A 14,123-nucleotide genomic window follows, 5' to 3' on the forward strand; every position below is an offset into this window, starting at 1 on the left:
CAGTCCTTCCTTTCTTTAGAAATATATACAAATGAAGGTTGGCAAGATGGCCCTCCACTCTGTGAGTGATGGTGTGAGTTTGACTTCCCAGGCCCCATGTGGTAGAAGGAAAGAAACATCATTTGCACATTGTCCTTTCACCTTCACACTTTTCACACTTGTACATGGCATGTACACACACACACACACACACACACACACACACACACACACACATGCAAATATGAGGATGAATTCATGAAAGGATCTCCTAAAAGCTCTATGAGTGATCTTTTGACCAGTAAATATCCAATGCTGCAAGTTTAGAATAGAAACCATAAGAAAATGGTAATGAGATGATTATGTTGTGGATTTAAAGGAAAAAAGGCCCACTCACTTTATAACCATAAAATAAGATGTTGGGTGTGGAGCCTTCTCTGAAGTCTGCTTCAATTCCCCTCCAGTACTGCACCTTGACCATCTTGGATGACACGCAGTACCCCGTGATTGAAGGACTGGAGACATTCGTGCTTTTCCTTGGCTCAGCACAAGGAGCCGAACTGACCAAACCCTTCCAGGCTGTCATTGCAATTAACGACACATTCCAGGATGGTAAGAGATCAGCAGTGCCTGCTGCTGGTTCAAAGCACATTTTCTATACTTTTCTTAACTTTCATGCATGTAACATTGTATATCATTCATGTTTTCGTTCATGAAATATGTATGTGTACATACACATGTACACATGCATGCATGTTCACTTGCATAGACGTGGAGGAGACAAGCATCCGTGTCGCCAATACCCTGAAGAGAGATGTGTAAGCATTAGGCCTTATACTCAAGAGGTTTGGTATCTGGTATAGCAGGTTTTATAAAGGAGACTTCAGGTGTGAAAGGACTTTAGCCACAGATAATAAAGGAAAGCCTGCTACAAATGGAGAGATAAGTATATACAAGTGTAAAATATTGAAAGATGCATATTTGGGGAACTGGAATGCTGGCCTCTGCTTTGAGCAAGACTGCAAGCAAGTAGAGGCATGACGGGAAGTTGCAGTGAGTCAGCTCCTGTGGGGCCTTATGTCCTGGCCAAAGGGCTTTGGAAGGGAAGCAGCATGTGGTTATAGGGAAGGGAGTGGTGCGAGCCGTTTTTAGGAAAGTAACACTGGCAGGAGTGAAGGCGGTGTGCCCAAGTGACTAGTGATCAAATGCAGTCACCTAGGTATGTGACAGTGAGCAAGAAAGCTGCTTCTCAGGAAGGAGTGAAAGAAATTAGAATATCCAGAACATTCTAGATCTATACATGGGTCCAGAGGCCAAAGATCAAGTCATAATTTCTACTTAAGAACAGTTATCACCAGTCCTGGGGGCTGAACACAGAGTCAGGGTTGAAAAATCCCCTAAAAGAGGAAGAAACAGGCCACAGAATAATTTTTAATGTTTTGTTTATTCTTCAATAATCATGTATACAGTAGTAAAAACTGCCAATGGCAAAATGACACACTATGAAAATTTAGTCTTTTTTCTACCCCTACCTTTCAACCATGTAGGTCCATCACAGGAAGCAATCATTCTACCCAATGTTTGCTGTGCATTTTCACCTGGAATGTGTATGTGTATTTATATGTGCGTATATGTGTATTTACAAATGTGGATATATGTACATGTGTGTTTGTGTGTGTATATATATATATATATATATATACATGTATATGTATATATACAAATGAATTATTGGGGTATAACTTACACAAATAAAAAAAATGTTCACTAGAAGAGTGAAAGATTTTTACAAGCTCTGGAAACAATGGCACACGCGTCAGCATGACAAGGATGCTGAGCAGCCCCATGCCAGGTACAATTCACTCATGTCCTTTCTCCCCTAACTGAAGGCTAGCAACCCCATGTCTGCTTTCTGTCCCTGAAGTTTTGCTTTTCACACAATGCCATATAGATGAATTCGGTAATCAGAAACATGGTACAGTTCATTGCATGTTCATTTATTCTCAACTCGTCTATATTTATTATATGAACTGGTCAGATTTCAGTAACACATACAACCTTCATTACATCCCAAAGAACACACAAAGATTTTTTGTTTTTTTTTTATTTTCCTCAGTATTTAATTGATACATGTTGGGGTTGCAATCTTAGGAGTTTGATATACAAAACAAAATGTCTCTGATATGTTAGGAAGGCTACTACACTTATTTTAAGTCAAGAATTGATGTCCAGAAAAGAACTCCCCAAATTTACTTTGGTGCTCGGTGGGTGGAAGTCAGCAGCATCCTCTTATGCTAGTCAGCTCTTTCTTATGATCGAGCATTTTGGTTGAGGCTGTTCACTGTACACTTCTGGGTATAAAGATCTTGTACATACTATATCTGACCTGCACGGTGTCCATTCAAGCGGTGACACTGAGGTTTGAGTAGTTTGCTTAAGGTCATGTGAAGAGATGATGGAGCCAGAGTCAAAACTCATGTCTAACCCACCTGGTTGCATAGTCTGGTTCCATATACTGGCTCGCTGCCACCTACCCCCACCCTCACTCCACCCCATCCCCCCCCCCATGCAACTTAGCTGACATTCGCCCTCTAGGTGGCAAAGTCCACTATCACTTAAGAACCGAATAACGTCAGCCCTTGCCTTTCAAGTGCAGTGGGTCACCTTTCTCGTGTAATCACTCATCCCTCTGATACAATCTATCTTTTCCCACTGTGCTGAATTCAGGACCTTAATAATCTAAGGAACTCATCACAAAAGGTTTCCTTGTTTTTATCTCCCTCTTCTGAAACTAGATTCTAATGTGCATATGAGTATTACTGGCAGACAAGGAAGGTTTTGTAGCCGCTAACATCACTGTATTCCTGGGTATACAATTGAGTAGTGTTTACTCATTAACTCAATGCAATTGAGTAGTGTTTACTCATTAACTTAAGAGTAGTGTTTACTCGTTAATTTCTGCTAACTCTCCAAGTTAACCATTGCCTGAACAGAGGGTACCACATGGCAGGCATTGGTACTGCGTTCACTTTGTCAGTGACCAAGAAGATGATCAGAAAGGTAGTGTCTATGGAACATTTCATGCTCAGTGTTGTATCAACTACAGAGAACAAAGAACAGAGCCCTGGATTTTATTCCTGGATGCAAGACCTATGCAAATAAATATGTTGCCTGTGTACAACAAATGTACATTATACCCTTCACAAACCCGGTGCCTTTGGAGAATAACCTCTTTTGCATCTATGCACCCCATCAGTACAAAGAGAGGGCCCCTGTGATCCTAGAAAAACCCATCCTCCTGGTCAGCGCTGCATCTTCCTAGCACAGCACTGCAAAGCCATTGACAGAATGGCATCAATATGTATGAGCGCCCTAACCACAAAGCATGACCTACTCCGCCAGCTCAGTGCACAGCCTGTTCTGTCTTCACCTTGCTGCTGTCGCACATTGTCCCTTGCCTACATCCTGCTGACTGGGCTTTCTGAAAGACAAGGCTTTTCTTCTTCTTTTTCTCTGCAGGCAGTGAGAAATGTCTCCTTCCCTCCAGTCCCCAACAGACAGGGATAGAAGTGAGAGCGAAGGTTTTGTCAAAGGTGGGGAAGGAAGGAGCCTTTGTAGCTCTGGGAGAATCTGGCGTTGATTAATGCATGAGAACATATTACCACTTTAGCCCTTAACTTTCTCAACTGACTTCAGGCAAGCCAGGCCAGCCACGAAAACCCATTTGAAGCTTTTGACATAGGCCAGGAGTGGCAGAGCTTCCTTGCCTGTTTTGTTCTCCCATTGGCAACGCGTCTGTGCTGATATTCCTGTGCCACGCACCTTGCGCTGAATGACAGGCCCCTACATTGTTAAGATGCAGTCACTAATTTTCGCTTAGGAGTGGTATTGCTTGAGGAGGCAGCTCCTGTCTTTTTACGAGATCATCTATGGTAACTAGTAGGCTCAATTCTGGCAATAGGATGGATTTGTCCTGGCTCCATCCAGCCCTTCTAGCCCAGAGTCAATAGAAGGCAAACAGAGCTTTGTAGGAATGGACTTGCAGTGTGGTGAACTGCTCCGAGCACCCTTTTCTTTTAGGTTTGGCAGGGCACATGCAGAAGGCAGCCAAGAAGAGAGTAGTGATGGCATTGGGGTCACTTTCCTACAGCTCTAAACATGAAGTGCACCTCAGGAGGCTTTGACATCTGACTCTTTGCATTGTTCGTGGAGGAATTAATAGCCAGCAGTCGACCAGATGCTGGCCTGTGGGGGGATGTCTTAATGTGGAGCATCGCAGTGGGCACTGCAGAGAGAAAAATGATTCCCTGGGTGGGGAGCATGAAGCCACAGGGCACATGCAAACCAAAATACATTCAGCCTACCAAATTTGAGCGATTCCTCTGAACCTACACTAAATACCATGTCCTCTCAGCCGTCCTATGAGATACCCGAATTAGTGCTTTGCAATTTAAAGTCTAAGCAATTCACCTCGTTGCCATGCAGATGTTATGGACAGTCAAGCCTGTTTCTTCTAATTCATGTGTTTCCCATCACCATTCACTAAGGTTCCTTCCTAAAGTAAAGCGAGGCCACCAGGTTTCAAAGAGCGGCTAACTCCACAGCACTAGTGACAGGTCTCCTACAGCCTGTGCAATTCACCCTATCCATGTGTTTTGTTTGCTCCAAATAGGTTGGACCTACATGGAATTTCTCTGTAGTATTGTGCTTACTGTTGCTACTTTTTTTTTTTTAATTTAGGAGAAAAGTCTAGATCTCTGGCTTAATTTTTAAGTAACATCTGGCAACAACAACAAAAAATGGAAGCCCTTTAAATAGATCAAGCCTGTTTTGTTGTTGTTGTTGTTGTTTGTTTGTTTGTTTGTTTTGTTTCTTTGCTAGCATCTCGGCTCTTCCCTGGTGTCTCACTGACCCCAGGACCTATGTGAGAAGCCATAAGTTGTCACCAACCTTATATTTTTTCCCTTTATTGTAGTCACAGGAGGGAAGTGGCCATGTGGCATATTCAAATCATTATTATCCAGTTGTCTTTGGGCATGTTCCCTGTTTGTATGGGAGGTAGCAACTGCATTCTGAAGCTGAGCAAAGGTATGAGGCATAAAGTAGAGGTCACTGGAACCACACTCATAACAGTGACAGTAATTGTGTCCTGGGAGCCACGGCCACTTGCACTTCTGCATCTTGTGTCAGCCTTGGGTGGAGCACTGCTGTCCTTGCTGCAACCTCTCTCTCCCCATCCATCCTTTGCCCAGTTCCCAGCATGCAGTTTGCCAAGGATTTGCTTCTTGTGAAGGAGAAGCAGGGTATCCTGCATGTTCCCATCATCCGGAGCGGGGACCTGAGCTACGAGTCATCAGTGAGGTGCTACACCCAGAGCCACTCAGCTCAGGCCATGGAAGACTTTGAGGAGAGAAGAAATGCCGACTCTTCACGGATTACGTTTCTGAAGGGAGAGAAGGTAAGCGGGCTCACAGTGGCTCGAAGATGAAGTTCCCTCCTTGTCACCTTGATTTATCCACGAAATTAATTAGATGTGGTCTCGCTCTTACAGATCTTTACAAATTGAAACAGCTACTAATAATGGGATCTGCTCCATGTGGCCGGGCATCTTCTTTGTTTTTGCTTATAGCCAAACACGTACATCACTGATTGAGCTGGGAAGTTTAGATGAAGCCCAGGCGAATCGAATGTAGAGCCTTAGTCTAAAACTATAGTAGAGAAACGTCCCCCAATGTTACCTAAACAGTGAAAGGGGTTCTAATGCTGGGGTCTTTGTCCCAGCACAGGACCAGGGAGGCTGTCACTGCTCAACTTCAAACAATGTCCTGGATGTGCGCATCCTTTAAAAATAAGTTAAAGCCACACACCTGAGGAAACTCAGTGTTTCTCAGCTTTGGCTACCCCTGAATCTCGTAATCTCAGAAGTGTGCTCTCTGTAATCCCATGTATCTCAGGGGTATGACTGAAAGAAAATTGATGTTATAGCCATTTTCAAGCCTCAGTTTCAATGGCAGAGTCAGGTGTACCCTTGGTTCAAGGTCCACAGTCCTTATTCTATGCAAAGCTCCTCCCACGGTTTTTCTGAGTTGTTCATTCTTTTCCTTCCCTGTTGTGTTTGATCATTATCTCCTTTTTAAATTTATTATTATTATTATTATTATTATTATTATTATTATTATTATTATTATTAATTTATTGTGTATACAGTATTTCACCCTCATGTATGCTTGCCTGCCAGAAGAGGGCACCAGATCTCATTACAGATGGTTGTGAGCCACCATGTGGTTGCTGGGAATTGAACTCAGGACCTTTGGAAGAGCAGCCAATGCTCTTAACCTCTGAGCCATCTCTCCAGCCCTCATTATCTCCTTTTTGTATTTTTTCTCTAAAAGTGTTTTTTGTTATTGTTGTTGTTGTTGTTATGGATCAGCTGTTAAGTGCCTTTGTTGCTCTTCCAGAAGACCTGAATACAGTTCCTAACACCCAGGCAGTCACAACTGCCCATAACTCCAGCCCCAAGGGCTCCAACTCTTTCTTCAAGCCTCCATGGATCCCTGCACACACATGGCATTCACACACACACACACACACACACACACACACACACACACACACACACATGCACTCACACACGCATGCACACACACAAATGTAGATATGATATATAAGTAAAAATAATTATAAGAAATCTTTTTAAGTGCTCTTTGTTCTGCCTACCTGATTTACTTGTAAATTTTTTATGCTGTATTCTTTAGTGTTTTGCTGTTTTCACAGCACTATGTCTCACGTTCTCCCTGTGCCCTTTAGGTCTGGGTCTAATCTGGCACTTCTGGCTATCGTATGATATTCCATGGCATGCACCCGCTCTATTTCACTCATGCATGCCTCAGGAATAGCAAGACAGCTCAGTGGTCACACCAATAACCTCGCAGCCCCTGTCACCCCAAGCCATGCCTCAGTGTCCATCCTCACTGATGTGCATTTCCACAACCTCAGTGAGATTTTCTTTAGAGATTAATAATCAGGGGCAAAAATGCTATATCCTAGGATGTATGAATGCTACATTGGATAAAGAATGCTGGAGAACTTTCCAGAACATACTGGAAATATATAAAGATCGTGATCCATTGGCACCTTCTCCTGCCACTTGCATTATTTATCCTTTACATTTATGCTAGGGTAATGAAAAGTGGGTTTTCTACGAATATTATAAAACACCATGACCAAAAGCAACTTGAAGAGAAAAGGGTTTATTTCATCTTCCAGCTTAACCCATTATCTAGGAAAATTGAGGCAGGAACCTGGAGGCAGAATCTGATGCAGAGGCTATGGAGGAATAATGCTTACTGGCTTGCTTGCTTTTCATGACTTGTTTATCCTGCTTTCTTATATCAGCCAGGACCACCTGCGCAGAGTTGGCATCACCCTCAGTGAACCAGTCCCTCCCATTTATAAAGATGATTCTTCACAGGCTTGCCTCTTACCTAGTGCTATGGAGGTATTTTCTCAATTGAGATACCTCTTTCCAAATTACTCTAGCTTTTATCAAGTTGACAAAAACAAAACTGGCCAGTACAATTGATCCGTTGTCAGCTTTGACACACAAACACATCATTATTCAACTGGATCCTTTCCTTTGTCATCTGCTGACAAGATGGTGTGGTAATATTAATATTAATATTATAATATAAAACATTCCAACCTTTAAAAGTCTCACAGTCTTCAAAAATTGAAACACTTGAAAAGTACAGTCCCTTTAAAACATCCAAAGTCTCTTTCAAAGTTCAGTTTCTATAAGATATCCAAGTTTCTTTATAATTTCAAAGTCTCAAATTTAGACTCATAAAATAATAAGCTAAATACTTTCTTACTCAAAAAGGGAAGAACAAGGAACCAGCTACAGTCAGAACAGAACAAAAAACAGATTCAACAGTGAAAAAAGTTTGGTGTTTAACATCTGGGACTCACTTACCATCCACTAGGCTCAGGCCAGCTCCACCCCAAAGCCTCTGCAGTCCTTGCTGGTCGCCCCATGTTACTGGCATCTCTAAATGTTGGTGTTACTACTGCAGCCAGGATTCACCTTCACCAAAAACCTCCCCTGGGCTCTCTTCAGGACGATGACCCTGCCACCTGGTGCCAAGCATCAGCTTCTCTCCATGACCCATTCAGTACCAGTGCTTGTACTACGAATTAAGATTGCACCTCACCAATGGCCTCCCCTGGCCTCTCCCAGTGCCAAGCTTCAGGCACTATTCATGATCCCTTCCTGCCTTCAAAAACAGCACTAGCTGAGAGACGCAAGCATTCCAAGTTCAGCTGCCAACACAAAGTGCATCCCTGATCCCTCTGGACCACAGCTTCTGTGTACTGACCCTGAAGAAATATATATATATATATATATATATATATATATATATATATATATATATATATATATATATATAAATTTTCTCCTCAGTGACACTGGCCTCTTCTTAATTATAGCCGATTTTTTATTCCTAGGTGGCCAGTAGCAATTGTTCCAGCAAAACAAAGGTTCGATTTTTAATGTTTTTTAATTCAAATTATTATATAAAGAGCCTCGATAGATGGAGTCGGCTTCCTTCTGAAACGTCACAAGTGAGGCCTCCATCATCTGCACTGCTCTCAGCACTGTCTTCTTTGTTCTCATAATAATAGCTAATTAACCTCTCAACACTCAATGGCTTTTCTAGCCCAAAGATACAAAGTTCTTTTATGATCTTTTTTCTTAATAGGTTATCTATTTTTATTTTATGTGCATTGGTGTTTTGCCTGCATGCTTGTCTGTGTGAGGGTGTCAGCTCTTGGAATTACAGACAGTCGAGAGCTGCCAATGTGGGTGCAGGGAATCAAACCCAAGTCCTCCAGAGAAGCAGACAATGCTCTTAACTGCTGAGCCATCTCTCCAGCCCTGTTTTACGATCTTTTTAAAGCACATGGTCAGGCGTGTCCCACCAGTGCTCCACTATCCTGGTACCATTTCGGGTTTCCTGTTGCTGTGATACGCCATGACCCAGACTGACTTTAACCATGTTGGAGCTAAATTTTTGTTCTTGCTATTATACATATTAAATTTCAATGTGTAGTTGAATTTTATTGGTTTAGAAATTAGTATGATAGGACACAGAGAGATGGTTGAGCAGTTAAGAGCACTGGCTTGGGTCAATTCCCAGCACCCACATGGCAGCTCACAACTATCTGTAACTCCAGCTCCAGTAGACCCAATTCCATCAGCAGACATACATGTGGGCCAAACTGCAATGCACATAAAAATTAATAAATGAAAAGAAATTACTTTTTAAAGAAAGAAATTACTATGATAATATAAAACTGAAAGCAAAGATGTGCTCTAATATAATTTATGTTAATACTATAATCTAGTGGATGTAATTGTGTAAGGGATATTTGTTAAGTCTAAATTTTAAGCCATCTATAGGAACATTTTTTACATACCTTTTCATTTACCTGAGGGTACAAGAACAAAGTGCACAACAATCCCTGTTTCTCCTCTCTAGCTTTTTCTATAACTTCTGAACCCCCCAAAAACATATTTTAAATGACATTCTCTAGTGCTTTTAGACTTATTTTTGAATGCATGACTTCAATTTTACACTTTTATGATTATATGCCTCCTTTTTATCTTTTTAAAAATAAGCCCGTAATGGTGTTAGCTGAACAGAAATGCTCCATTTTGATGGAACCAAATCTACCAAAGTCCTGTTCCCTGGTTAGCCCGTTGGCACTTGGCATGGGAAGACCTCGCCTGTTAGCGAGCTCTCCTGACCTCTGTTCATCTGCACTACAAACAGTAAATAAATAAAGCTAGACACTCAGGACTCACGAAGGCCCACTCGAGCTTTTGGAACTTTGTTAGTGGCGAGTTAGAGCCTGAGTTTAAGAATACCTTCAAATACTACAAATACAATCCTGAGCTTTGAGTCTGAATGTATTTTATTTCAGCTCAAAAAAAAAAAACAAACTCACTGCCTACTCAAGAAATAGCTTTTCATTTAATAAAAGAAATCAAATAGACCATATGTTACCCACACACTAATCTATCATAATTCTTCAGCAATTCTAGAATCTTCATTTTCTTTGCCTTATTAAGCATATGTCTTTAGAGTTGGCATTTACAAAAATGTCTTTTTAAAAAGACTGAAAAGTCACTACTAAATTCATATATTCTATAATGAATTCATACTGTAGGAAAGATGTTTAAGGGGAGAAAAGGCCATTTTTAGGAATTTGAAACGATGTTAAGAAGCCACACACAAATGTTCACAGGGAAGTCTTGCCATTTGTCATGATTTGGAAAGTATGGTTTAGGAACTTCTCCCTGCCCACACATAGCCTATGTAAGGGTAGTAAATTTAAAGTGGTCATATGGCAAATGTCCCACTTCTTATCACATGACTCTACTGCTAAGGCTGCTGTATATGTAATGTACTATAACATATGATATATGCTGTATATGTACATATAATATGATTTGGGTTTACATTTTCTCAGAAACATGGTCCTCAGTGGAGAATATTCAGTTTGAGAAACACTTGGTTTCCTCCCACCTCCAAGAACTTGGGTTGTTTCTAGGTTGCAGTCCTCTGGAATGTTGAGATGCGACATTATTTGGTAGTAAATTTGAAAGTGCTTAAGCATTTAAAATTATCTTTAAGATGGTGCCTCTCTGAATTCCTTAGAAAATTACTCAGTTTTTACAAAGGAAAAGGAATGTATTTAACTCTCCAGGGAGAAGAGCCACGTTGATAGCCCCGGTTCATTAGTCATCTGCCTTTCGTTACGTGTACAAACGTCGCCATTAGCCAGATACCATGTGGGAAAGCACACTAGGGTTGCAGGTTTTTGGTTCATTGCCGGTTGTGTTGACTTGGTTTTCATAACGTACCGCCAGAAATTTCAAATGGTTTGGAATGTCTTCATAATGCAAGCCTTATCATATAGGTACATCCTAGTCAGGCACAAACTGCTTGACTTAAAAATTCTATTTTATAAATGAAATTGTGGAGATACTTTTGAGTTTGTGCCAATTCTTTGATGCTACAAAGAGGGAAAATATATCGTTTAGGAAAACTGCCTACCACTGTTTTACTGCTACAAGGCTACCTATGTCTTGTGTGTTGGTCATAGGCAAAGAACTGCACTGTCTACATCCATGATGACTCCATGTTTGAGCCGGAGGAGCAGTTCAGGGTCTACCTCGGCCATCCTCTTGGAAACCACTGGAGTGGAGCCAGAGTTGGGAAGAACAGCGTGGCCACTGTCACCATCTCCAATGACGAAGACGGTAACATAAGAGACACAGCCTTTTAGCTTCACTTAGGTTGCTGGGACATAGACAGAGAGCTGACCCATAATACTAGTGTTTGGAAAGGAAAAGTTCTAGAAAAGCACCTGCCTATGAAACCTCTGAACATTTACACGGAAAGTTTGTAGCAAACAGTCACCTTCTGTGGGGCGCCAGTAAGTTCACAGGAGCCGTTCATCTCATTGCTCCTCACATTGCCAAAGACGAAGAACACAAATATGGTTAAAGGGGGGGACAGGAATCTTAAAGCAGAGGATAAATGTTGTGTAAGTCGCCACAGGTCAGGAGGGGGCTGGAAATGCAGCCAGAAGTACTTGAGTCCTAAAAACTAACCTGGAAAAGTCTGGTTTCTTACTGACTTCTCACACTGACAAAGTCAAACAGCCTTCTGCACCGTGGAGGAGGGGCAGAGTGAAAACACACAAGGCTTGTGAGTGGAGTGGCAACATGTTGTGGTGTTTGCTTCAAGGAGAAAGCACTGGTTTTAATTTGAACCATCATTATTTTACTAAATTAGATGACTTTAACAGGTGCATATATAATAGTACACCCTGCTTTTTTGGACTGGTTACCTGTGTGTATTAGCTTATTTTACCTAGTCCTGGCGATGATCCTTGAAGCAGATGTCACCATCCTTATATGTGAAGAAGCCGAGCATCAGCAAAGCAGTTAACTCACATTTTAGCTACATAGCTCTAAAAGCGACACTGTGTAGGAACCTCAATCTGTTGGATTCTAGAATCTGCGCCCTTAACTACTGTGAGCGTGGTAGGACTCCCAGCGTTCCTAGTGAGAAGTCAGGAGCCAACTTGGGTATCAATAAGGAAGGCTGGGCCTTCGCTCTGGGAAGGTAGTTCAGTTGGTAGAGTGCTTGACTCCCAAGCGCAAGCCCTGAGTTCAATCCTCGGCATGCACACAAAAAGCCAGATGGGCTTTTAATTCCAGTGTGGGAAGTGGAAGAAGCAGAGTCCCTGGAGCTTGTTAGCCAGCCATCCTAACCTAGCTGGGAAGTCCCAGGTCCCAGTGAGAGACCCTACCTCAGAGGAAAAAAAAGAGATGGCTCATGAAGAACACCACCTGAGGTTGACCTTTTGCCTCCACATGCGTACAAGCACGAAAACACACACACACACACACACACACACACACACACACACACACACACACACACACAGACTTGTAGTTGAATTAACTCTTTCTGCAAGCTTAAGTTCAACCCCAAGGTGACCCTTTCTCAAACACAAAGATATCCCAGATGTTCAAGATTCAACAAGGCAAGTGGCTCGGCGGGTAAGATTTTGCTCTTGCTGAGAGCTGGAGTTTGTTTCCCAGCGTCTGCTTTGAGAGGCTCCCGACTGCCCAAATCCCAGCCCCAAGGGATCCAAGGCCCGGTGTCAGGCCTCCACCGGCATCTGCGCACATGGGCATATGCAAATATGGATGAAAGTAAAAGATTCAAAATGTAGCAAATTCACCCTGTCCTCCCAGTGTTTCAAAGAGCCTCTTACCTAAAACTATAAAGTCAAGGGGAAACTTTCTAAGACAGAAAAAACAGAGATGAGAAACTTATAAAATATTCTCCAATGCACTAAGATGATATAAAGTAACTGTTTTTGATCTTACCATTTTTTTATCTTCTTCTCTGACACCATCCTAACCTTCTCCTCATGAAATTTGAATTTGAGGGAGGGAGTAAAAAAATAAATATTATTATTATTATTATTATTATTATTATTATTATTATTATTATTATTAATCATTTCCAACAGAAAATAATAGTGTCTCAAAGCATATTGAATTAAGAAAGTTTGTGTTCCTAAACTAACTATACTGACTGAAATAAATTTTGAGAACTTAGAAAAAAGATGGCACAGGGGAGGTCAAAACACCGAGACAAATGTCTAAAGGCCCAGAAGTAAACCATGGAGTTGATACATTTAACAACTCACTAAGTGGGATACCATGTTAAACCTTAAAATGTAGAGCTCATAACTTTAAAAAGTTGTTTATGTAATCAGTCCATAGATATTGATTGAGTACCTACTACTGGTAAATAGTGTAATTTTTAATTTTAAAACTTTAGTTTAAAAACATCCTTTGCACTAAAGTGTCCTGTTGGAAGCTTGGCCGTGGCACATTTCTCATGTGAGAGATAACACCTACAGGAGCCCAGAGCAGTTCTTTTGTCTCAAACGGTGCTCAGGAGTAAACGCTACCTGATCGTTATAACTGCCAACCATTTGGCTGGGATATTGTGTGAACAGTTCCCGCTGGTTGCTGTAAGCTATTTTCATGAAGTCTGATCCTTTGAGCTTTGCTAACTTGCTCTTACTTTCCCGCCCACGTTTTCTTAGCCCCCACCATTGAGTTTGAAGAAGCTGCATACCAAGTCCGGGAACCTGCAGGACCAGATGCCGTTGCAGTTCTGAGCATCAAGGTCATCCGCAGAGGCGATCAAAACAGGACCTCCAAGATCCGGTGCAGCACTCGAGATGGCTCTGCCCAGTCTGGTGTGGACTATTACCCCAAGAGCCGAGTACTGAAATTCAGTCCTGGTAATTGAGCGCCAAGTTCAGTCTGTAGATTTTCTTTTCTTCTTTTCTTTTGTTTTTTTTTTTTTTGTTTTTTTTTTTTTTTGTCGTTTTTGGTTTTTGGTTTGTTTTGTTTTTGTGTCAGCATTTATTAGTTATATGTAACAATGGATTTAGTTATGATGCTTTTATACCTTTATATAATGCATATTGATCATATTCACTGCCCTCTTGTCCTTCCCATTCCCAAAAGCCCTTATCCCGTT

At 41.5% G+C, this 14,123-nt stretch overlaps 1 protein-coding gene across 2 annotated transcripts in view; it reads left to right on the forward strand.

Annotated features, from left to right (window-relative positions):
• The window catches only part of FRAS1 (Fraser extracellular matrix complex subunit 1), a 408,415-nt gene that overhangs the window by 360,118 nt on the left and 34,174 nt on the right, over positions 1-14,123 (forward strand). For both annotated transcript variants that reach the window (XM_084760406.1, XM_084760407.1), the window contains 4 exons: positions 444-591; positions 5,232-5,437; positions 11,149-11,305; positions 13,681-13,881. In XM_084760406.1, the coding sequence (XP_084616532.1) occupies positions 444-591; positions 5,232-5,437; positions 11,149-11,305; positions 13,681-13,881 (712 nt within the window). The remainder of the gene's footprint in view (positions 1-443; positions 592-5,231; positions 5,438-11,148; positions 11,306-13,680; positions 13,882-14,123) is intronic.

The sequence above is a fragment of the Acomys minous genome (genome assembly GCF_964271855.1).
Source record: "Acomys minous genome assembly, chromosome: 15".
NCBI lineage: Eukaryota > Metazoa > Chordata > Mammalia > Rodentia > Muridae > Acomys > Acomys minous.